Source organism: Rhodnius prolixus, unplaced genomic scaffold, assembly GCF_049639745.1.
Source record: "Rhodnius prolixus isolate KJV_2025 unplaced genomic scaffold, Rpr scaffold_9, whole genome shotgun sequence".
Classification (NCBI taxonomy): Eukaryota; Metazoa; Arthropoda; class Insecta; order Hemiptera; family Reduviidae; genus Rhodnius; species Rhodnius prolixus.
In genome coordinates this window covers 15,793,806-15,820,027 of record NW_027411604.1, presented here as the reverse complement: position 1 = coordinate 15,820,027, position 26,222 = coordinate 15,793,806, and the positions used below count along the sequence as shown (strand labels likewise).

The following is a 26,222-nucleotide window of genomic DNA, read 5'->3' as shown; positions in this document are numbered from 1 at the left end:
AACTTCAATTCCAATACATTCTTCGATCAGAATCGAAAATCTGAACGATTATTCGTACTACCCGTAATCAAAGGGAAGAGAAAATAAAAAATTAATTCAATAATATACTGACAGATTCAAGATTTCTTTAAAAGTAGCAGAAAACATCAAAGAAATACTTAAAAACCTTTTTTAAAAAATTGTACAAAATTTAAGGCGTCAACTTAGAGTGATTGACGCAAGGAGCCTTTTTTCGTGTACTTACTGGCTACCGGACAGTGTTCACTCACAAAACAGTGTATAGCCCGACATAGAGCAGTAAGAAGCTCCAAGGAAGGGAAAATCTGAAGGTAGGATGTAACTGCTGAAAGTCGTTTCAAATTTTTCATTGTTAAGAATTAAATAATGAATTATTTCAGTTGAAATACCCGAATAATGGTGAGAAAACGAACTGGAGTCAAATAAAAGTGAAACTTCAATGCATTAGTTTATTAGCTCATTGTTCGCGAGCCAGCGAGCAGTCACTTACATTAAGACGCCAATGAACCCCAAGTCTCTGTGGGCACAATGCCAAACTCGACGTGCTCCATTCACAAAAATCATCTTCCATTCATAAGCCTTATTCTTCTTTTGTTCTTTTCGACACCTCTAGTAAGAAGCACCACAATCTGAGAGAAGCCAGCCAGTTAGCGACTTTGGCAGCTAGGTATTTAGAAGAAATCATATTTTCAAGCTACGTAGCGAATTGTTGGGTTAGATGCATCTGATTAGGCCATGTGCATACAAAACTGGGGAAGACTTCGTGACTATTGAGGAAATTAAAATAGCTGCATTGTAATAAAATAAAAATAACATATTATGATTCAGAGTCTTAATACTGAACAAATCATGACAAGATGAAGACGGAACCACTCTTAAGCGCTCAGTGACGCTGAAAGTAGGCCTACTTTATGAATTTCGAATCGAAAGATCTGGATATAAGTTTGATGTAGTGAACAGTGCAAAATGACTTCTAAAAGTAAAGTGAATAATTGATAACAAAAATTTCAAAAGTATTTAACTCCTAGCTCCATAGCTTTGATATCGTCTGCCACCTTGGGCTGTTCATCGATGAAAGGACTAACATGGAAATCCTTAAATTCCACTTAAGCGACAAAAAAATGAGCACAAGATACAGCTCAAAAGACTATTAGACAACAGATCCATGATTATCGCTAGAGAACAAATGTCTCTTCTACAACACAGTTTATTTCAACGAATATAGATTTAGATGGAACCGTTTACACTCTACTTAAGTGCCAAGAAATGGACCCACGATACAGACAGATCAAGAGACGATTAGACAACGGATCACGACTATCGCTAGAGAAGAAACGTCTCTTTTACAATAGCTTACTTAAATCAATATGAACCCCCATCGGACTATAGAATTCTGCCAAGCGGTCCAATCTCCTAAGAATCTCCAAGAATCTTGAAATCAAAAACCCTTCGCCCAGTTGTCAACACTCCATTCTATGTATCCAACCGAACCATTCATTACGTCCTCCTGACCGACGTTGCCTCCACCCTCTATAAAGAAGAGAAGCCTTACATCCGAACCTTCTAGTCTGTCGCCTCTCTTCCCAAACATTAGCTGGCGATCCTCGCAAGACGTCTTAGGCGCCAATGGTCTCGTGATTTGCTCGAACGAGACTAAAGCTATCAAATCTCTTAGCACAAAGTCCCTACCACTGGGTAGTTTCTTCCCTCATTAATTATTAATATTGTTTAAAACAGCTTCATTAATAATGCCTAAATTTGGCCGTTTTAACAATCAAATCAATTTAAAAAGCATGCGCTGCGTAGATTTATTGAAAATAAGTTCCTTAGTTGAAATTACTGTCTCTTTCGATTAGATTCTAACAGAAAATTTAATTTTAAGAGAGATTTCTGGAAGGACTGCTTCCTTTAACAGTCCTTCTATTTCAGTAACCTTGAAGGGAACAATTAATAATAATTCCCAGTTGAAAGATAACCTTAAGAATCGCAATAAAAGAATATCGTGACAGATTGAAACGAGTTATTGTTTTCATCTTATTTTCTTTATTGGTGATTATCAATTAGGCGATCGCCAAAAATGTTCTTAGAAAAGAGTAATTTTAAAGATAAAACTCTTTCTAGTTTTCTCATTTAATTTGAGTTATTATTGATAAAAACGACACTTGACAAGTTATATATGAATTCCCATTTCAACGTTCCTCATATCAAAATTAGCACCTGATACATTAGTTTAAACCAATATGATTTATCAGACAGGAAATATCACCGGTAAATTATTAGCAAATCCTTAGAAAAACCCAATTAAAATCAAAGAAACCACAGATAAATCAGAAACCAGTTTTTAAAAGAAGATTTAGCCTGAATAATTCAACAATATAAAACCAATGTTTCAATTAATGATTTATTTTTCCTTTAAAAAAAACATATAATTCCACCATGCTTTGTGCCAAATGTTCGCTTATTCACTCTAGTCAGAAATAACTTTTCTTTAACAATTGGAAATGTAAATATTTACATGGACAACAAAATAAAAAAGCCCATAAAATAGTTAAGTTTAATAGTTTTACAACTGATTTAATGCAAACATTTTGTAAAAAATATAAAAAAGAATATTTTAGTTTGTAAAAAGTTATTGCAACACATGTCCAGTATTCGTTCTGGAAATGGAAAATATTATTTTGATTTCAATAAAATATTTGACAAAGATGTCTAAAGAAATGGAGAAAGCTAAAAATATAGTTTGATTCTGACAAGTTGAGTAATATTTAAAAGAAAATATAACTGTATTCTGGGGACCTAGTCGCCCCTCCAAATATAGAAAACTAGCGCTAAAAAGAAAAGCTTAAACTGGCTAAAAAAATTAAGTCATTAAATACTGTTTTTTATTAATTACGTAAACAAAAATGTAATAAATAAATAAATGAAATGCGTATAATATGTAATGGGTTGGAAGAGGTGATGATGAAGGGGAATTCCAAAAAAAACGTACGTAAAGAGGAGTGGCAAATTTAAATAGGTTGTAAAGAGTCCCCCAAAGAGAAGGCAGCTGGCATGTGGGACAGGATATAAAGATCAGAAGAGACGAAAGCGGGGATTTAAACTGAAAAGATGATTGAAAGATGCAGGAAGGTCTTTTGGGGATTTAATAGCATGGAATAGAAAGGTCTCCCCAAGATGATAACAGAAATCAGGATTGAGTCATTTCGTATGACTGGATATGGGCGTATCTCTCTGGGGATTCCAAAGATAAGTTGTGGAAAAAAAAAAAACAGTTCTCAAACGCTTTAGTTTGCCTCAAAGAACCCTAGAAAAGACTCATTCAGGCACCCATAATCGAATCAGAGGAAAACAAGAGAAGAGACGAACAGGAAAAAAATATGAAGTTTCACTTTCTTAGAAATTATATAAATAAATTTTCCGGATAAAAAAGACTTACCACTGTAAAAGCGATTTAAATTTAATATTTGGGGTACCTTCATTTCAATGAAGTACAGTTATGCCCATTTATAGGCTGCCCAATCAGCGACACTTTCTTTTTTCTTGGTTAATATTAAAAGAAGTCAAAACTAAGATCACTAGCGCTCGGAGCTTTCTTAGGGCACTGACAGCCTTCCGATAGTGATCTCTCGTTACAGTTATCTGCGTAGGACAATCTCTAAGGGCAGGTTGGGTTCAAAAAACAGGACTTCTACTTGTGAATGCCATGCGACTCTAAGTAAACTTTCAACTTGTTGGCGACCTATATTTCAGGATATAAGTCCTTTTTATTTTATAAGGCACCTCAATATTTGAGTGATACATGCCTTATATATCTCATACAAGGCTCTCAACAATAAGCCTAATCCATATTCAATTAATACATCAGTTTTGTTGAAAATAGAAAAATCCTGACCATTTATTTGAATGAAAAGAATACATTTTTTTTTAATGATGAGTAAGAATGTAAATTGAAAAAAAGTAAATATTATATTCTTAAGCTCACTTACTATGTAATTATCTAATCATTATCTAGAAGCAGCATCATTATCAGTAATTTCGCATCATTAAAACTGTTGCGCAACAACAATCATGATGGACATCTTAAACTCAGGCGGTTCCATTAATTTGAAAATGAAAGCTTATCGCCGAAAGTAAAATTCAAATATATTCTCAATTTAAAAAGGAAACGCTGGGCGAAAAATATTTTTTAAAGGAATTCTATCCTAAAATGTGAATTTAATAATTAATTAATCTAAGTCGGTTTTCTGGAAGCAATTGGGCAACCTACAACTTAAAATTAAAGTAAGTAAAGTAATGCCTATTTTTTTTTCTTTTTGAGGCAAAACTTTATTTCTATCAATCTCCAACGACATTATAGTTATGAGGATAGTTAACATACTTTAATTTCTCACATTATCGCATTAAATAAAATTCAAGGCCAAGACACGGAATCAAGAACCACTATATATAGGTTCGTACATCTTGTATCTTTATTCGAGGTTAGTATTGCCTTTCATTAACCGTTCAGTATGATAATTATTGTAGAGAACGTTAAATATTCTTTGAATAAAGTTAGAAATAAACTTACTGCTTGATTCTGAATCACAATTATCGAACAAAAGTTTGGAACTTTACATTTAAAAAAACAAACTATTGGAATCAACTAACTAAATCAACTAAATGACTTAACTGAATTAATTGTAAGGCAGTAATTAAGCATATTTGTTACATTAGGTGAGGCAATTTTCAATTTAATAATTAGAGGTAATTATTTTTTATAGCTTTAGAGTGGGTTTATGAGGAACTATATTACAAATATAAAAATGGTTTTAACCTTAAATTAAAAAATAATAATGATAATCCCTGATCTAAATACGGTACTGAGTACAGCCATTAGCACGGGAATATTACTCAGAAATAAAAAAAGTTCCACCCACCAATCGTTCACAATTATCTTATCAGATAAAAGAGAATAACTTCGAAAAATTTTGGAAATTTTTAGAACGATGACGTAATGAAATTATCCGCTCCAGATTTCTCTGTATATAGTTTAGTCATGTTCGAAACTAAAAAATATCGCGCCCATGAATTTGAGGTTTTTTAAAATTTAACATAATTTCAAAAAAAAAAAAAACGCAGAACTGTTGAAAGTTTTTCAATAAAATTATTATTTATAAATCATTTATCAATAAAATTATAATTTATGATACTCAAACCTGTCTGGACTTATGGAATGGAACTTTGGTGCTCAGCCAAAGCTTCCAATATCTACAAAATCCATTCCTTCCAGGCAAAAACACTCCGTCGAATCCCTAATGCTCCTTACTTTGTATGAGATTCTACCTTGTACCGAGATTTCCTTGTTCCTTATGTTTCCGGAGCTGCAAGATTCCGTTACATTAAATTCCATACTTCAATCACCTCACTTCCTAATCCACTAGTATCCCAACTTACTGCATTGCCAGGGAATCTTCCCAGGCGGCTGAAGCGCAGGTGGCCACGCGATCTTCTAAATGAAGTAACGAGCTAAGCAGATGAGCTAGCCCGCAGAGGAGCCGAAATGCAGCAACCCGACACACCGCTCGCCTTCTCCGCTGTTAAAAAAAAGTAGTTAAGTCTTCTTATAATGAAGAAATAAAAAGGACCCAACAGCATCAAGGAGAAGGAAAGCGGTGGCGGACGCTGCTTGAGAATCCTGTTTCGGTAACAGCTGCAAGAAAGGAGGCTGTGGCATGCTTTCGTATGACTACAGGGCATGACTACCTCCAAAAACATTTGCATAGGATTGAGGTGGTGGACAGCCCTATGTGTCCCCTGTGCCTGCAAGAGGAGGAAATGGATAGTCAGCACTTACCGGTCTGCCACGCCTTGATAGATGTCGTCGCGAACGACAGCACAAATCTAAATATTCATGACAATAAAGCCATATATTGGGCTGCCAGAAGCCGAATGGACTGAGCACCAACGGCTTGGCGTTAAAAAAAAAAAATCTTCTAAATGAAGTAAGTGCCAGTGTACAATAGTTGAACTGTACTTCTTTGGGAGTTCCACCAATGGGTGAATTCTCCCCTCATGCTGTTCATGTATTTATTCGATGTATCATGTTGTATTAGCTCCACTCGTTGCAGAAATGTACTGCAGTTGTGAAAATAAAGTAAAAAAAAAAAATTATAAACTATAAATTACCTTCCAGATTCCATAAAGTACAAATTTCTGTAAAGGCATGCACTGGAGTTTGTACTCTAAAATGTTGATGAGTTCAGAAATCTAGAAAGGGCGATTGAGCGATATTATGAAGTGAAATAATAACGTCACTCTATTCTGAGTGCACATCAGCAAGTAAAGGCACCCATCAAGAAATGGTACAACCTGCAAGATTGCTTGATGAGTTCAGGGGGGCTTGGTGAGACTTAGAAATAAGACAAATATTATTTGTGTTTTGTGAATTAGAGAAATGCTTTTAAAATTGATTCGAGACAATTCTCTACAATACTGTGTAATCTCGAATAATTACAGGATTTCTATTTTTTACTAAAAAAAAACTAGCGCGAGATTAGTTTAGCATGAGAAATGATAGACTGATAAGATATGATTTATGTGGGAAGGATTTTTTTTTTTAGGAGGATGATGCCATGTTTTCTGCTTGAAATAGCAAGGAAATTAAGGTTCAGCGTCTCGCAAACTGAATAAGCGTAAAAATGTTGGTTTTTTAAAAGAACAGAATAAAGGTAACTTTGGTAAGCGCTGTAGGGATGACTTTTAGATTCTCTCCTAGAATTGTCTAAGAACTTTTTGGACTCCATTAGGTCTTCAGTGGAGAACAGAAGCAACACCCCCCACATTGCAGTTGATGAACAGTGTTACTCCTTCTATTCAGTCATGTTCTTACTCTTGAAAGTCTTCATCTGAGTGGACTGGGAAGCCGGAACTTTCCAGTTAAATACTAGAAATGTTAATCTTAGCTAGGAAAAAAAAACCTTTACAAGGTAAACTGTCCTGCGAAGGATAGTTTTGTCGTTGCAGGAAGAGAACACTGCTCGAAGGTTGGTATTGCTCGGAGAAGGCTTCCGAGCGCCTTAAAACTTTTAAATGATCTTAGAAGTTGACGCAAATTAAAGAAAAGTTATAATTCATTGAACAATGAGGTCTTTTTATGTCTTACTCAAATTTGTGCAAAATAAATAAAATAAAAGCATTTCAATTATTCATTCAATATTAATCAAAGTAGGACATTTACGTCATGTCAATAAAGAAGAAATAAAAAATATATAATTTTTTTGACCCAGTACTTTGTTTTAATTCGAAGAATTGAATATGACTAATTATTAAACCATTTTTTTGTTTTAGGTACAATAACATTATTCGAACAAAACAACTAAAAAGAACAAAATAGGGCTGCATTAATTCATTTTAAAAAAGAAAATAACTACGCGTAATGCTCATTTTATGTCGTAGATGGGTTTCTTTCAAAGAAAGCATTCTAAAAAATAAAAAATAAAAATTAGAAATAGAAAGGGAAAAATTAGTAGACATTCCAGGGGCGAGCTGGAAAAGACCCCTTTGTACGGAGGTTGATACCCGGGACGGAGAGGGGAAGGTTGCAGTGCTTGACGCCGGGTTATATAACCTCTCCCACCACAGGCTGACATCCAGTTGGTATTAAGGCTTGGTCCAGTTCATACGTCAATTTGATTTTGTCAATATTTCGGGGTTTTTCTTTTTTATTTACCATTGATTTCTATTTTTTAATTTGTAGTTTCACAATGTTACCAACCGCGTAAAAATTATCATTTTTTTTTAATTTTTACACAGCTTTAAAGCTTTTAGTGTTCCGTTATTTTATTATTAGATATAAAACATTGTTAGATATTATTTAGATTAATTAAAAATTTTTATAAATACAAAATTAAAATGTGTATACGATTAGAATCACGGCCTAGTTCGTTTTACAACCTGATGAGGATAGCCGTTTTGGCAGCCTCGTTCGTTATCACTGTGCAAGATGAAAGTGTCAACGCTGTGGTGAGTCAAGTTTTTCTTTTATTATTAAGACTACCCAAGGAAATGAAATAGTCTTAACTGAGTAAGCTTCCAAAATTACGGTTTAAAATGAAAAATGTTTTTTAAAAAAATAATTGAACACGCAAATTGCGCTAAATAATAGTAATAAAAAATCGTGATAAGCGACATTCTTTAGATATTTGAATCTGATTTATTAAAGCTATATTTCATTCTACAATTTTTTTTGTAGAGTTTGCTTTTTTACTGTAGAGAAACTGTTTGCAAATAAGGTAAAAATAAAATCTAGTGTAAAACATTTATAGAACTAGTCGAATTCACATCGAAGTAAGGTGATTAATGTTTTTGCTGACAACTTATCAAATCGCCCACAAAACAATTATAAAGATGGTGAAACCAGTAAAATGCACAGTAATGATACGTTAGAGGAAGGCCATAAAAAAAAAAACACGCACACACATTCTGAAGTCCACCAAAACTTTCAAAATTTCACTACGAATTGGATAGTTGGTAGTAAAAGATCAAGGGAAAAACTAAGAGCGTTAATAAACAAAAAATTCGGCATAATTTCGAGAAAACTGCGGAAAATAGGGGGGGTGGGGAACTGGAAATTTGTTTTTCTTTCCGGTTTACGCTAAGTAGTTATTTCCGGAACTCAATTGATTCCTTGTTAATATTAATTTTTTAAGCGATAGGTTCCAAAATTTGATTAAAGTGCCCTTTAAAAACATCATTCTTCTATAGGACAGCCCTAAAAGTATATTTCTTTCTCACTCTTACGAAATAGTTTCAAATAAAAGTTCCAAATATTAGTTAAAGTTACGCACAGAGTGTACGTAGTTGGACTGTCTTATCAATTTTTGTTGTTGATTATGATAAGAAAATGGTTTTGCTTCTTATTCGTCAAAAATTCAAATTGAAAAAATCCATTTAATGCAAAACTACCTAGAGCTACGATTAACCGAAAAATTTGGACTAAATCTTATTGTAGTCCTCTGATAGCCCTTAAACGAAATCCAAATTTAGATCTTCGTGCGATTACCATTTTTTCTTTTCTTTTTAAGTTACGAGTGATTTACGTTATAAATTATTGTATGCATCCAAACACTAACTGACACACAAACCAGCAACAATAATACACATTTTCCTAATCATAAAAACCACTAGAAATATAATTCTCTCCCCCCAAAATAACTCGAAATTACTCAATAATTTAACAGAAAAATAATTTGATCAAAAAATTTATTAAATGAAATTGAAAAGTAATTGCTATTATTTTGGACTGATAAGAACGATAAGAGATAATGATATCATGTATAAAAGTTATCTGGGCACATTTTTCTACCTGATTTATACAGTCTATCATTAGGGTTGTTTTTATTATTATTTTTAATTAAATTTTAAGGCGCATCAACAACTGAGATCATTGGCGCCCGGAGCTTTTTTTTTCACAGTGCACTGTTCTCTCGTTACAAACAACACTGTCCATCACCGGACAGTGATACTGTAAAAGAAGCTCCTAGGAAGAGAAAAAAAATCTAGAAGACTTGGCACCTGGATTCGAACCTGTGATCTTTGCGTTGGAAACCAGTATTCGCTAACCACTCAGCTAATCCGTACCCTAATAGTGTTGTTATTCTTTCTTTGTTTTTGTTCTTTAATTTGTAAAAAAGTGATTTTTTTTTTTTTCTAATAACGTTTTTCTTCCAATTTATTAAGATCTTAGCCTAAAAGATGGGTTCTAACGCCCAATTTGCCTATTTTAGATCATGTTTATGGGCAATTCATGCTCATGCAAATATGTTTCCTTCAGCTCATTCAAGGCCACAGCCTATTCAACCACTTTTCTATTGTACCTACCGAATCTAAGCCACTTTGGGTTCCACCATCTCAAACCCTATTTCCTAAGGTCTTGCTAGCTATTTATAGATGAAAGTGAGTTTGAAATGCCACTTCACATTTCAGTAGGGAATGATGAAAATATATTAGGTAGAAATAACGTTGAGTATTCAATTGAAGGTCGTTTCTGTTATATTATATATGTGTATATATATAATTAATTTATTAATTAATTTAAAACGCGTCAACATCTGAGGCCATTGGCGTACGGGGCCTTTTTTTTCAAAGCAATGCCGTCCTGTTGACAATGTTCTCTCGATAGGGACAATACGGGCCATCAGGCTATAAAGCTGTAACAGGCTTAAAAGAAAATGTAAAGCCAAGCTGCTGAACTTGAACCCGGAATGATTTCCGCCTAATGACGTAAGTTAACTCCTTCCTTCGTGTGAGTGTTCACGCGCCATTTTTTTTTCCTGATTCTTTGCCCAAAAAAATGTCAGTAATTAATAAAAATGATTTTTTATTTACCATTCACTATCGAACAAGCAATATACTCAAATAGATGATTAATAAATACGTAAATGAGGAAACTAAATGCGACAGAATATTTAATATTAAATAAATCATTTAAAAGATTTACGATCCCGGTGTTAGATTATGAGTCAGTGGACAAGATTTCCTAGAGACAGGTTTAGTCATGCTAATAGTACACTGAGTAAAGGAATCAATGAACTGACTCATAGACAAACTGAGGTACTGTTCACTCACTAGGTCATATCGCCTACACAAATATTCGTAAAGTACATGACACCTGTTTAAATGACTTAACCATAGATTCAGTGGGTGCATTATTATTTATTCAGCTGTATGACTAAAAATTATTTAATCATATTAGGGAAGAATTATTATTCCAAAAAGTTTTTATTCCTGATTGAAGAATAATGCCATTGTTTATTCCTCTTTGTATGCGCTGTCACACACATATTAGTGTGAATCCATTATCACTCACCGCGTTTAAAGTGGTTAGCTTTTCAAGTGTAATTAAAATTACTGCTTTTTCAAAAAATAAAAATCTCCATTTTTATTATTAGAATACAACTATAGCTAGTTATTGGCACCAATAAAACTATAGTTAAATACAGCAAACTTTCACGAAATAGGCAGATAAAAGTCAATGAATAACATAGTCTAGAGTTCATTAATGATTGCTAAAAGAATACTATACTATAGCAATGAGGATCAGGGAAATGGCCGATTACCCCTGACATGACTCATCGCTGGCTCATCATTTAGCTGCTTGTGCTCTTACCGTTCCAGACTTGGGCCATGATTTATATTATATACTTAATAACCGAGGTTCTCGTAAGTTTTTTATTGAGATATATCGATAGTTGTACGATTTTTTTTTATTTTTCGATTCATACATACTTTTTTGAACAATTATTAAATCTATTTTATGCAATGTAGGTAAACTTGCCTAAAGTTAATGGTGACATTGGAAATAATTATTGATAAAGGTTCATCCACTGATAATTTATTTTCTTCGAAACGAGGTTCATTTTATCGGAAAATTATACAGGGTGTTCATTTTAAGGCGGCTCAAATGCGTTTCATGATTAAACGGTTGATCTGAGCGAAAAATGGTAGAGGAAAAATTTGTTACCCGTCACCTCTAGTTTCAGAATGACTTGATTTTAGATTTCTGCCCGCATACGCGGCTGATGCGCGACCAAAAGTGAGGGTTCGTAGTTGACCCCCATTTTCATATACACTGTTTTAAAGAGTATAAAAAGTAATGAAAGAAACCGGAAACCGCAATTCGATATTTTCAAAATTAAAGGTGCTAGGCCATTTCAAAATCTGGTATTTATTAATCATATTTCAATTTTTTAACTTGTTATCAAAGAGAAAGAAGAGCACGCGATAGGTCATTTTTATGTATTTTTTCATCCCCTTTCTACTAAAAATATTGCCAAGGCAGTAAAGCAAGTATTTTTCTTAATATCGGGAAATAAGTCGTTTTCCGAGTGATTTTTTTAAGCAATAATCAAATGTTAAGAGCTTTAGATGTTCTCAAGCATACACAAAATGGCTAAAAATTAATTTTACATCTAGATTTAATAATTATTTGGCATTGCCTTCAAAGGTGCCTCCTCAGATACAGAGGGCAGTTGATAACCTCCAGGCTAACCTGGCTTGCGAGCCACAGGAGGCACCTTTGAAGGCACAGTACATGCTTCACAAGTTGAGTGATTTTATCCAGAGAGACTGGATGTCTAAAAATCACTTCTTCAGAGATTAGAGGAAACACCATTCCTTTTTTGGACAGCAAATCTGATGATGGAAACCCGAAATGATACAACACACTCAATCCTGAGCTATAAAAGGACAAATAACCAAAAAAACAAAAAATATTTTGCTAAATTAGGCAGCCCTACCTAAATTCAAATTAAACATTGAAGAATCTGTTAACTGATAAGAAAGATTGAGCAAGATCTGAGACCGGAGTGGGGAGCAAAGAATTTCATCGCACATAAGTTGTTGATCAACTTTTTTGTGAAATTAGGTCAAACTGTTTTGTGGTGGGCGTTTTTATGAGTTATAACTTGGATAACTTCCTCGAAGCAACTAAATATAAGGAAAGGAGGCAACATTTTGGAAGGTATGGATTGTTTGAAGCCGGCCTGAACACATGTACAGAGTGTCCGGATTTTTGTTCATTTTGTCGTTTTTCTGGACCCGATTCCTTTCTAGGACTGTCTTCCTCTCATCCTACACTAGCTTTCCCACCTTATACCATCCCCACATTGTCTTAGCCAGGACCTTCATCTCCTGCTTCCTGTTCCGCTTTGTTGCAGTCAACATTTTTCTTTTTTTGGCCAACTCCTCCTTTTTGTCATTAGCTGAACTTTTCACCCAAATATCGTTTCAACCAACTTTTTTAGGGATCGTACCTTCATTCAGCGAACTATTAAAATACTAAGTAAAAAAAAGTAACTAAAAGTTAAGTAATTGCCTATTTTTTCAGGCGGGGCTTTACGTTCAACTACCAAATTAAGTGCCGTGGACGGTGGCGACTAGCAAACAAACTTTACTGTAAATTTCTTTTATTAACCATTAAATAAAAGGTCTAAGTCCGGGGAATCGAACCCAGTACCACAATTCATATTAGCTTTACAGGTCTCGCCTCTAACCGCTCGGCTACCGTGGCGCCTACTTATTAAAATACTATCTTTAATTTATTTCTTTTATTTGAAATTCCGCATTTTGAGGTTGCGCCCTCTTCAGCAACATCTGCTTTGCTTCAAATAGACTCTGATCAGCCTGGTTATTTATTTATTTATTTATTAAAGTCACTATTTTGTATAATTTGATCCCAAAAAATGTATATAAATTGGTTCCTTTTTCAAATCTAAATGGGTCTGCTCCTCGAAACCAAAAAAATTATTGGCGAAATAAAACGCGATTTGAAGCATTTTTATGATTAGTACCGTTAACAGTATTTAACTGTATCATATGAATTGATGCATCATTTTTCTTAATGTAGGTATTAGATGTAGAAAATACCCGACCAAAATTATGGAATTTATAGATACTTATTGTCAAGTGAGAGGGCGAATAAACATAATTCAAAATTATTAATATCAAATTTTGATCTAAAATCTTAGCAAATAGGCACTTCTTTTTGTTTGTCTCTATAAAATTCGCCACAATTTTTATTTTCTATTTTAAATCTGTCAACGTTAACACTGCACCATTTCCTGTTTGTTCATCTTCCTCAAAATCCATACAAATCGCTTTGTCTTCAACCACCCTCTTTGAGAATGGCACAATATACGAGGGTCGTTTGAAAAGTCCGTGCAAAAATAAAAACTACTTAATTTTTTGGGGTAAACCTTTTTTATTTTTCAACATAGTCTCCTTTTAGGCTTATACACTTCGTCCAACGCTGCTCTAGTTTGTTGATCCCTTCCGAATAATAGGATTTGTCCAAGTCTGAAAAATAGCCATTCGTTTCTGCAATCATCTCCTCGTTTGAATAACCTTGGTAACCCATTGTTTAGATTGTTCTTTGGTCTCAGGAGTGTAGTGATGTATCCATGTTTCATCCACAGTGACGAAACGACGCTTAAAGTCCTGCGGATTCTTCTGGAACGGCTGCAAACCGTCCTTGCAACACTTCACACGATTTCGTTTTTGGTCAAGCGTGAGCAATCGCGGCACCCATCTTGCGGATAGCTTTGTCATGTCCAAATGTTGATGAAAAATATTATGTACCCGTTCATTCGAGATGCCCACAGCACTAGCAATCTCACGCACCTTCACTCTTCTGTCATCCATCACCATATCATGGATTTTATTAATGATTTCTGGAGTAGTAACCTCAACAGGGCGTCCAGAACGTTCAGCGTCACTTGTGCCCATATGGCCACTCCGAAAATTTTGAAACCACTTATAAACTGTTCTAATCGAAGGTGCAGAGTCACCATTATGTTTATCAAGCTTCTCTTTAAGTCTCCTGAGGCGTTTTGACTTTCATAAAGTAGTGTTTAATCAACACACGAAATTCTTTTTCGTCCATTTTTTGAAAATCACTCGACTTCCTCGATTCAAACGAATGCCAAACACAAAGAAATAGACCGATCTGGCTGAAACTTGGTGTGTGTTCTTCCAAGAGATGCTACTAACTAAACATAACCTCGATACGCGCCAGTAGTGCTATCTCTCTGACTTTGCACGGACTTTTCAAACGACCCTCGGTATGTTAAGCAAAACGTATATTGATGGATAGCTGCTTACGAATAACACTTGTACGAAAAACAGGTTGTTCTTGGCAGAGCGAGAATTACAAAATATCTCGTAATAAATGATGTAAAGTTGATTGAAAAAAAAAAAAAAAAAAACTTAAACAAATACATCACGAATATCATAATTTAACCAGACAAGAGAAGAATCTAATACAGCGCTCTTATATATAAAAAGAAAAAGTATCCGCTTAGGAAGGAATAAATCAATTTCAAAACTGTATAATTATTTGTAATAATGTATCTGCGCAATGTATTTGTATTTTACATCAGAAGAAAAAATAAATATGGAGAATTCTGCGTACCTAATTACATTTTCATCAATAAAGAATTCTTTTTTTTTTTTATTATAGGAGAGAGAGGCAGTGTGGGAGTTCCGGGTCGAATGAGCAGGATGTCGCTTTAAGTTCAGCTAAAACTTTGCAGAAATAGCAACTTTTGTTGGTCTCCGCAGTTTGTGGTAACAGTTTTCAAATTGTATTTCTGCCCGGAAATAGATAAATTTTACAAGGATCCGCTAGCTTTTCGTGGTGTCTCTTAGAAGTTGTCTCGGTAAATAGTTAGTCATTAGTCAAGTCCAGTCTACCCAAATTAAATAAACAAGCTTCGCTACTGATAATCAGAGATAAACTTCAATTGAAATACGTAAAAATGATTACCGAGTTCTACTGGCTGTCAGTAAAGTTATGATAATTTTTTACTAACTTAACATAAATAAACTATTAGAATTTATGAAAGCAAAAATTCAAAAGTATGTAATCTAGGCACCACAATAGTCGAGCGGTTATAGATGAGACCCGCAAAGATAAGATGACATCATAACAATACATTGTATTGTTGGTTAGTGGGTTCGATTCCCCCGGTCTAGGCCTTGGATTTTTATTTATTGGTTAATAAAAGAATTAACTGATTGTGCTAAACGTCGCTGTCCATGATATCTAGTTGAACGTAAAGCCTAACTGGAGAAATAGGCATTACTTTATTTAATAATGTTCGTAAAGCTTTCACGTTTTGAAACTATAAATACCAACAGATTTAGCTGTTAGTGAGCAAATTCGAGAATATATCTTCATTTAGACAGCTGATCTTATTAGCTCGGAACCATTGTGCAGATCAGGTCAGGAAGAAGAGGAAACGGCCTCTCACCTGCTGTTCGACTGCGTTGCAATCGAGTGGTTGCGCTATTAAACCTTAGGATCTTTGAGGCCAAAGGAGATGGTAGCGCAAAAAGAACTAGTAGGGAAAGTCCTCAACCTCCTTAGTAGGAGAGGTTTCTTCTACTAGATCGTTAAGAGAGGGCACAATAAGCATCTTGTGGCTGCTGTGGATTTTCGGAAATGTTAAAAATAAAAAGTTGGACAACAACTTGAGTACGTACGCATATCAAGTTAAAAAGACGCTAATGAAATGTCGATGCGCCGAAAAAAATTAAATTAAGTTTAAAAACAAAGAAACCAAGTCCTTAAAGTCTAAAATTCTTCGCTCCTTTCTACATCACCAACCGTCGCACAAGTTGCTGAAAACACGATACAGAAAATTCCATCTTAACATTCAATCACATCACAATCCCACTTGTACAACATCTATCTTTCAGAACATTTCCAGACAACACTTTTAGACGTCTTTAAAGACAGTATGGCCTCGCGATCTCCTCTCTGATGACGAGAGTCAATAGAAAGTAAAATGTTGTTGGAGTGTTACCTCTGGGTAACTTCTCCACTCTGAGAGTTATATGTTATGTTGTTTATTGTTATTATTGTTGCTTATAACGCAATAAACTGCGTTGATTGTAACTAAATAAACGATCAAAAAACAAAATTAGGAGCCATTTATGACACAATTTTTCAAAAAATGCTGAAAAAACACATTCAGTCAATTGGCACTTACTGGCTGGCTGATTTTACCCAAAAGCTTATTTAATATCTAAAGCAATTAACAAATTTTACTTTAATTAAGCACTTAAAAGTACCAGAAAAATAGTTGTTACCTGTTTTAGCGAAGTTACAATTTCGGTGATTAAAGAAAGGTCGCCCTTCCTTCCGGCTAGTCCGATTTTTTAGCCAATTACTTCCTGCTAATACGTGAACGGAAGCATCACTTACTGAAAACCAAAATAAAATAAAATCAACAAAAGATTTTATAGACTCCATGGTAAACAAGAAGTTTTCTATTATTTAAAAAAATGAATAACCAAATTATAAATAATTATTACATTGAACAAAACTAGAGAAGGTGAACGTAAAGCTTTGTTTTGGCCAAATCCAGACCAGTGGAAATGACCTATACAGTTCCTCGGGCGCCGGTTAGTCTATTAGGATGGAGACACCGACTCTAAAGAAAGCTAGGATTTATCTAGCAGCAGTAATCTACCTCTCTTCTTGTCGCCATAATGAAACGTTCTCTCTTGAACACAATCTCTCGCTGTACCATATCTTTATACTCTCTGTATACCAGTTTCTCAGCAAAATCTTCTGTTTTTTTTTGTCTCTTCCACCCTAATTGATGTTAGTTAATTCATTGAAAGAAGCTGGAGGAGTGAAAAACTATTTCCTATCCAATCTAGGCCAGATCTCAAGTATCGTATCACGCTATTTGTTTGCTGTCTTTACAAATAAATTACTCTGCGTCGTCCATTAATTAAACTGATTCCTATATAGATTTTTTTTTTTTTAACACTAATGGCCGGACAGTTTTCTTTTAGAAAGTGGTAAAATATCATTCGGGAGTTGTACTTGGCAATTTTATTGATGTAATTTGGTTTGCAAGACATGCTCAAACATGCAAAGCTTTCAGCAAGACATGTAACACATTTACTAGCTTAGGAGAAGTAGTATGCATGTGGCATATTCTGTGAGGAAGGAGTTAAAGTCAACTTAGGGAACCCCAATAACTCATCACACAAAGCCACTGTAGTACTTTGTAAACTGCAGTGACCCCTAATGCTCTTTGAAACAAAAAAACAAAAAAATATTCTCTATATCAATAGATCTATTTAGGTGGCAGTGGATTTGGGTGAATCAAACATTAACCGGACTTTTCTCATTGACGTTCCTTAGGTGAAGTGAGTAACGTGACGTCATAATATGTGTAGTGTGGGGATGTAAAGAGGAGCTGAGTTACTCAGTCCAGTTCGCTGTTAGTAGCGCCATGTCTGAATAAGAGAGGTACTCATGTCTGTTGAGCAACGCATTATTATTAAATTTTTGTCCCGGTCAGGGAGTAAAACCTGCCGAAATTTTGCGTCGACTAACTGCACAGTTCGCTGAAAACACGTTTTCAAGGACCAAAGTCTACGGACTGGCTCAAAGAAATTTTCCGATGGCCGAGAGTAAGTGTAAAATGATATCCTTGCACGCCGACCTCGGACAAACACCAGTGAGACGCGAATATTCTTGCGATACGTGAGATGATTAAAGGAGACCGCCGCGGCCTTACAATATGGGAAATTGCTGCACACGTCGGAATATCGTGTGGGAGTACCTAAACCAATCAATCATTTCAGATGATTTGGGTTACCGAAAAGTGTCGGCAAGGTGGGTTTCTCGGCCTCTTGACAAAGAGTAGAAAGCAAACCGTCTTGCCGTCTGTGAAAGACTTTTGACACGATATCGAACAGAGTGGGGATGCTTTCTTGAGGCACATTGTCATCTGTGATGAGATGTGGGTGCATCATTACACCCCTGGGAGGTCAACACTTTGACGACGGCGATGGTGTAGAAACGTTCTTGCTCAATTGGCTACTGTCACGACCAGATTCATTCTTTGATGACGTAATTAAAAAACGTCCGATTCGGTGGGAAAAACGTGTAATTAAAAGACGAGATTATATAGAAAGGTGTATTCAAAACTTTACTGTACCAATAAATGTTCTAAAGCAAAAGTCCAGTTCATATTTGATTCACCCACGTATTTGCTCGCTACAAAAAATCCATCTAACGACCATTAATAAAAATAAAATAAACTGTAGAAAAGCCGAAAAACACTGATTAGAAAGTGACAACATCCTGAACTACTGTACAGAATGGATGCGGAAAGCAGAAGAAGTCAAGGCTGGTTGGACATGCAAGGATATCCAGAAAAACCTTTCCAGAATGGAAGAACAGGAGAATGCATACAGTGCCCATGAGTGACAAGCGACGTTGACCTCAAACGTCTCTCCATTAATGAGTAGCTAAGGAGGTAAACAAAATGGAAAATAAAAAAAAAAATGTAGACGACAACCTGATTGGAATTCATAGCGGATATAACCATAACCATTATAACCTGTAGTAGCCAGCGGTGAGTGTTCCGCATTTATAATTAGGAGCCCACAAAAACGAATTATTCGCTTTATTCCTTCTTTTCAAGAAAATACTACTTCATCTTTTAAGAAGTTGTAAAGAAGAAGAAGAAGAAGAAGAAGAAGAACAAAAGAAGCTGGCATTCTTTCAACCGTTGCCAACTACAACAAGCAAAAGAATTAAGCTAGCTATTTTTCAAAATATTTTTCAAAGTTCCCAGCTTTGATGCCCCGATCTTTGGGTGGACCCGATGATAACAATATGATCATTATATAGGAAAACGAAGCGTCTATTCCGGTCTTGCGTTTGAAGTTAGTTGAATTAAAGTTTTAACCTCGCACGATAAATACATAGCTCTTGACCTGAATGAAATTTATTTCTATTAGTAACTAATTACATAAAAATTACGATAAATTATGGACGGTCATTGTATTTTATATATTTTGAAATGTTAATGCTTTTTTTGCTACCTTTGAATTATTAAAATCACAATTGCGTGTTACATGAATTCATTCTTAACTAGTTGTGACACACTTTTGTGTATAACATTACTACGGTAGTTAATTTGATATAGTTTAGTCCTTCTAGGAAATATTGAATGATTTATTTCCAATTCCATCAGTGATCGGAAAAGTTTTTCACCAAAGAAAAGGAGAGTTTTCTTCAGATAATCCAAGCTCCCAGGATTGTTTGTGACAGGCGAAGATCTTGTCTGGATACAGAACGAGGTAAAAACCAAAAAAAAATAATAAAAATTCCAGAAGCTACATCGTCAAATGAAAGGGCATCTTGATGAAGCTTCGGCCTTAAAACGAAATGGTACTTGCAGATGATTATGTAAAGGAGATGGTGGCGAAATGCGATTCCAAAATTTAATGAAAATTTAAGACGCTCGTTAAGGTTTAGCAGCTTGCTGGTGATTGAGAACATACCCAAAAACCTGTTTCAGTTCCTAAGATTTCCTATATATCTTGTAAACTGGTGGAAGTGCTTCAATGCCACGCACCATCAATGCGGTCAAAAGAGTAAAGAATCAAGATTAAATCTTGATGCTCCCAGTATTTGCAGTTAAAATAAACGATAAAAGCAAAGTCTGCTTTAATCAAAACTTACTTTAATTTTTTGATTAAACTAAATGCATTAAAAAACTATTTAAAATTAAGTTATTTAAAACAAGTTATACTTGGTTTTAACCGCAGACAATAAAAACTTTGTAAAACAAATCTGGTTATTTTAAAATAGTTACGATCTAGAACAAATTTAGTGCCCTGTTTTTATTATTTTATTTTAGATATGTTTGTTCCTTGAACAAAAGATTAGATTAGATAGCTCAAATATTTTAAGGTGTATCTCACTAAAAATCAATAATGGGCATCAATGTTATCTTATAGAAACAACGATAGTTAAATTAATATTTTATAATGTTGGTAAAACCAAAATAGTTATGAAGATGTATTTAAGGAAAACCACAAGCTGTTTGTTCTTCACTAAGAAGTTGTTCAGATTTTACCGTTTTGTTAAAAATGGGTAGAAAATTTTAGCACTACAATGTGTCTTCAATGCACAATTTGAAATTATTTTACGAAGTAATATCATTTAATTTCGAAATTTCATTGTAAATAAGAGACGCACTTTGCATTATCATTTCTAAACACTATTTATAATTCTAACTTGTGCAATATTAGATCTAAATCACTAAATTTAATGCATTCAGTCAATCGGAAGTGCAACAAGTTGCATAGAATCGTATTCTACTAACAATACGTCACCAGATTATCGACAATTGTTGGTAAATCAATCTAAAACTAATTAGCAAAACGGATTCACTGCCTCTGGTAAAGCGAACACTCCATTACTAGCTCACTAATCGGAATTTCGAACCTCAGGATCGGGCATACCTGTTAATTTTTTGTAAATGTTTTGGCCATTATTACCACAGAAAGTTCACATATTTAAAGAACATAGTTAATTACATTTCTAATATAGAGAGGATCACTTTGTATACTATTTAGCCAGGAATTCACTCATTTCACTATTTTTCAATTCCCTAATTGTCAAATATCTTGGTGACAAAAATAAGATCGTTTTTTTTTGGGTCGTGGAGTTAAGGATCTAACTTTACTCTAAATACAGTAAAACATTTTTCAAATACTTCAATTCCATTTTAAACGTTGGTCTAGCTCAGGGGTCGGTAACCCGCGGCTCGCGAGACGCATGCGGCTCTTTTATCCAAATTGTGTGGCTCTTCAGCCTGCCCAAAATATATTGCATATTCTAATTTTATTGAAACGAATGAAAATTCCATTTATTACCTAAAGGTATTTTTTCAAAAATAATTTTAAATGCGATAGGTTCGAAATTGAATAGAATTATACAATATCAAAATAAAGTACTTGATTTATATTGTAAGACTACCGCCTTTTCATTCGTTATTATTTATTTGTTTATTTACTTTGCAATATGTGAAAATAAATATATAAAACATTTAAATGTTATTGAATATCATAAAATAATAATTTGCGAGTACAATTGATCTACAGAGTTTGTTTACTCTATCATCCTTGCGGCTCTTGGTAAGATTTATTAAAATTATTTAAGGAGAGAAATGGTTCTCTACTTAAAATAGGTTGCCGACCCCTGGTCTAGCTGAAGTTAAGTGCCGAAACGTTGTAATCAATCACAAATCACTCAATATTCAAATTATTCATTTTTTTTTTAAATTGCCAGCCTCCGAACCGAGCATCTTTTTTAATGATAAGTTGTTCACCGATGGACAAGAGCTTAGAGTTGAACCCGGAACTTCCAACTGGCTGGTTCTCAGCGCTTCCAACTGAGTTCAGTACCTTCCGTTCAAGAGAATTCCTATTATTGTTGATGGTTAATGGCAAGAGATTTGGTCGCGAGGTTTTTACCATGCCTAAAGTTTTTTTGGACCCATGTAACAATCACAGTGAGGTAGTGAAATACTCGTATATCTATCTTTATTATTACCATAAAGATGACGAAAAGAAGGACGTTAGGCTAAGGGCAACAGAAACTTAACACGGATATCATTCACTTTAAATTTCTTAAAAAACATTTTGAAAATAAAAATTCTGTTATTTTAGATTCAGCCTAGAAAATTATTACCTTAATCATACACATTATTTTTACACAAATCCTGTGTGAATCATTAAAAAAACAATGAAGAAAACAAGTATTAAAATGACCTTGCAGGAAAATTGTTTTTCTCTCATGCCAGTAACTATGGGAAAGTGAGCATCTCTGCCACAGTGGTGCCAACACATTGCATTGTCCATGGACAAGATCGATCCATTTAACATTTAGATCTTCACTGAAGGGGGAAACAAATTTTGGCAACGTTTGTCTAAAAGAAAAATGAAGCCAGATTAGGGGCGGGCGGAAGTGAAAAACAATCTTCTGAAGATGTCGCACCATTTCCATTCATAAGTAATCACCACTTTGTAAAATTTATCAATGACTGCCAGCTTTTTAAGTAGAACAATTTATTAAAATTGAATTCAAGGATTTGTTCGATCAATTCACAGGATTTCTATTTAATTCTTTAATTTTAATTTAAAAATCCAATCTAGAACAAAGCTTCTAGTATTTCCTACAAATCAAGGAATCCAGATTCGAAAAAAGCATGCGCACATTTTACTTTACAGTTGGGATTACTTTTATTGCATTCAATTTGTGCATACATCATCACTTTTACCGCAATTATATACCCTATACAATTTCCCTAGTCATACAATTTCCGTTTGCATTCGAGAGACGGAAGTAACATAATTAAAAATTGATTACACGAAAACAAAAGTCTTTCTTCAGTACCATTTAAATGTGAGAGAAGATCCAAGAGACAAGACATTCAATCGCTGATTTAAAATAAAAATAAACATTTTATAAATTTCAGCCTAAAACGTTCGGAATCGAACCATTCTCTTGCTAGAACTCAACTCAACTCTAATCAGACGCACTGCTTTAAATATTTAATTTAATTACCTTCAATTTCAACCAACAATACACCAATCAAACCACAGAATTATCGTTTAATTATGTATCGATTTGAAGCAGTGATAATTTGTGCCGTTCGCTGCACAAATCGATTAACTATACTTTTTAAAATATCTTAAATTTAAGTGGTCAAAGCAATTGGTTCTGACGTATCTTTTTTTATATGTAATAAATTTCACAAATTATAAATATTGACACCATTAAACGACAAATAATTGTTTTGCCATTAAATGATAGATAATTTATTACAGAAGCCATTTTTATTAACTCCAATGCTTTAATATAAATCGTTGCAATAATTCAACTCAAATTCAGTAGCAGGCGCTGAATGATAACGGTAAATTTATTTGAATTTATATTATAAACCGAATTTTATAAAAACGTTATTTCATGGCTTTCCTTCACTTTTTGGTTTTATGGAGTTAATGGGGTTGTGCAGAGAATGGCTCAATTTATAGAAGATAGAAAGAATTTCTTCATAGATTCTATGAATCAAAGTAAATGAATTTTTGATCCTATATTTAAAAGAGCAGAATATAATTAGCCGGAGACTAGAAAGGAAATGGATATGGCAGACGAATTGCCATTCAGGCACATAATGTGATATTTCCGCGTAATTTGAGCATTAAAAACCCCAAAATGAGGCATATTTTTTTCCAATATAGCTCTCTATAAAGCTCACAAAATAATCATTTATAGAACTAATTGAAAATAAAACAGAATTTGAATCTCACCAAACAGTATAGCTGAGATTTGTGTAAATGCATTCAAAAAAAGATTTGACGAAGGCTAAATCGATAGCCTTCAGACATTAATTGTTTGTGGGGCCCGTTATATACGAAACAGTGACTGCCATATAAGTACAGTATATCTTTCGTCAATATGGAAGGTGTATTTAATTTACATTACACACATATAAATTAAACAATAATTAATTCCTTATTATTTGCATTAAGTTAAAATTCTACGTTGTTACTAAAAACGGTGCAAGTTTGGTCCGCATTTGACTAGAAATTTAAATCATTTTTGGCAATTTTAATAACTTACAAGTAAGAGGTAGTTAGCTGTCAAGAGCCCATCTTGGTTAATATAAATAGTAAATCGATAATTGGCATTTTAATTAAAAATAATCGATTATCTTTTTTGGGGGGAAGATTTTCCCTAAAACGGCTCCTGACTTTTTTTGCTTAGGATTTAACCCACCAGCAATATTTAGCTACATCTACTTACATCTACGTACAATATTAATAGAACATAATGTAGACACTAATGGCCAAGAAGTCGATGCTCTTACTTGAACCTGTTTACGTACTATTTACATCTATACATCCTAAACCTATTTACATCATACCGGTGTAAGTATTCCGCAACTTTATTGCTCTACAGAGGCTGTATCTGATATACTCGTCTTCAGGAGATCTCGTCACGTTCGTCCATTCTGGTTGCAATGATTTACGAATTAGTAAGGATTGTCTACCATGTAAATGACTGTTGTAGCTGAAGATAAGGTACCAAAAGAGTTCCTCTAAATACTTATTTAAGGTATCGAGCGTTTCCTTGCTTGCTCTCGAGTAGCGTGGACATATGATCATTATACATTTGTGGGTCTTCTTCTTCTTCATTGCAAGCTGCCCATAGCGGTGCAGATATTAGCCCACAAATTAGCTTTTAGTATTTACTTAGTGTCGTAACAACTTTTGAAGTCCAGTAAATACTACCTAGTTTTTCAGGCAGGCTTTACATCAAACTATCTAATTAGGTGTCGTGGACGGAGGCGACTAGCGAACATATGTACTTTACTGTAAATTTCTCATATTAACTATTAAATAAAATCCAAGGCATAGACTGGGGGAATCGAACCCAGTACCACAATACATAGTAGATTTGCAGGTCTCCGCCCCGAACCGCTCGGCTACCGTGGTGCTTTCGTAAATCAATTCTTAGCCTAACCTTTCAACAATGGTCGTTTAGATGATTTCGGGCAAATAAATACCCATCTGAAACACGCAAAACTTTCTTTCAAAAGCTAATATTTATCAGGATATCCTAAAGACTAGGAAAAACCTGAATCCTGATCAATCCTGATTTTTTTCATGCGTAGGACATTTTTGCCGAACTTAGTGTAAAATTTTGTAGCAGAGAAATACTAGATGAAAAAAAAAAAAGAGCAATAAAAATTATAGTTTCAGAGTGAAGAATTAGAAAGAGATGAAATCAGGAAGTATTTGGACAGGAAGGAAGGGGTTTTAGTTATATACACATTCACCAATCGTACAGGTGTTGAGGGTCATCGCATGGACATCCTTGAAGGCTGTTCTAACACACTACCACACTAATAATGTACATATCTACATTTCGGGGAGGTAGGAGAGATAGATAACCAGTAGTTTACAATTTATTGTTCTTGACCTTAACTCTGGACACCAGTGCCACCACAATCGGGACTATGCTGTTAATATTAGTGATGTTTCACTAATTATGTGTTCTTCTTTTTATTCTTTTTCCTTGTTCTTCAGTCCTTTTTTCATTATTTCTTTTTTCTTACAACAAACTTGTTTTGACGTATGAAGAGCCAATTAAAAGTATTACTGAATAATGTACGATATATTCATCATCGCTAAAGAACACAGTTACATAATTCTAATACACCTTTGCATTAGTTTGAACAAGTTTGATGGCAAAGGTGTAGGCAATTCTCTTGTTTTTATTATAGAGAATTGCAAAATTGGTATTCTTACAGAATAGTTAGATGTAAATTGGTTGTACATCGTATTTCCTTTATCACTGACAGCTCTTCAAATTATGTTTACCAAAACATTCTTATTAGCTACGTCTTTAAGTTTCTGTTCTCGTTTCATCTTATGAAAAGATCTAAAAGATTTTTAGTCAATCTTTTGAAACCTTTGCGAACACTAAGATCAGTTTACTATTCCCTAATTCTCTCTTCAAATTTATGAGTCTTCACAAAAAGTTCACTTCAATCTCGCTTCACTTTAAAAAAAAAAAAACTATGTCTGTGTCCATGGATACGGCCGTGTGTTGTACGTGAATACGTTTACGTAACGGGTAATATTTTTTAGATAAAATATTTTTATTTATGTATTTAGGATGAAATCAAATTTGTCATTTTTTATCGACGTTGATGAAATTAAACTCATTGAGTCGCGATTTAGAACCAAACAGTGGTGCGATACAGTCCGTTGTCGATGTAAAAGCGATTTCATCATCCACTTGCATAATTTCAACCGCCCCAGCTGCAGATGTA

At 34.2% G+C, this 26,222-nt stretch overlaps 2 protein-coding genes across 7 annotated transcripts in view; one reads left to right on the top strand and one right to left on the bottom strand.

Annotated features, from left to right (window-relative positions):
* Positions 1-26,222, bottom strand: part of LOC141454290 (uncharacterized) — a 215,025-nt gene that overhangs the window by 103,099 nt on the left and 85,704 nt on the right. For all 4 annotated transcript variants that reach the window (XR_012458607.1, XR_012458608.1, XR_012458609.1 and 1 more), the window contains one exon: positions 16,648-16,761. Coding sequence is in view for 1 of the 4 variants with exons in the window: in XM_074128389.1 (XP_073984490.1) it covers positions 16,648-16,761 (114 nt within the window). In the remaining 3 variants the exon portion in view is untranslated. The remainder of the gene's footprint in view (positions 1-16,647; positions 16,762-26,222) is intronic.
* Positions 6,669-26,222, top strand: part of Mmp1 (Matrix metalloproteinase 1) — a 69,991-nt gene continuing 50,437 nt past the window's right edge. For all 3 annotated transcript variants that reach the window (XM_074128375.1, XM_074128373.1, XM_074128374.1), the window contains exon 1: positions 6,669-8,019. In XM_074128375.1, the coding sequence (XP_073984476.1) occupies positions 7,909-8,019 (111 nt within the window). In that variant the 5' untranslated portion in view covers positions 6,669-7,908. The remainder of the gene's footprint in view (positions 8,020-26,222) is intronic.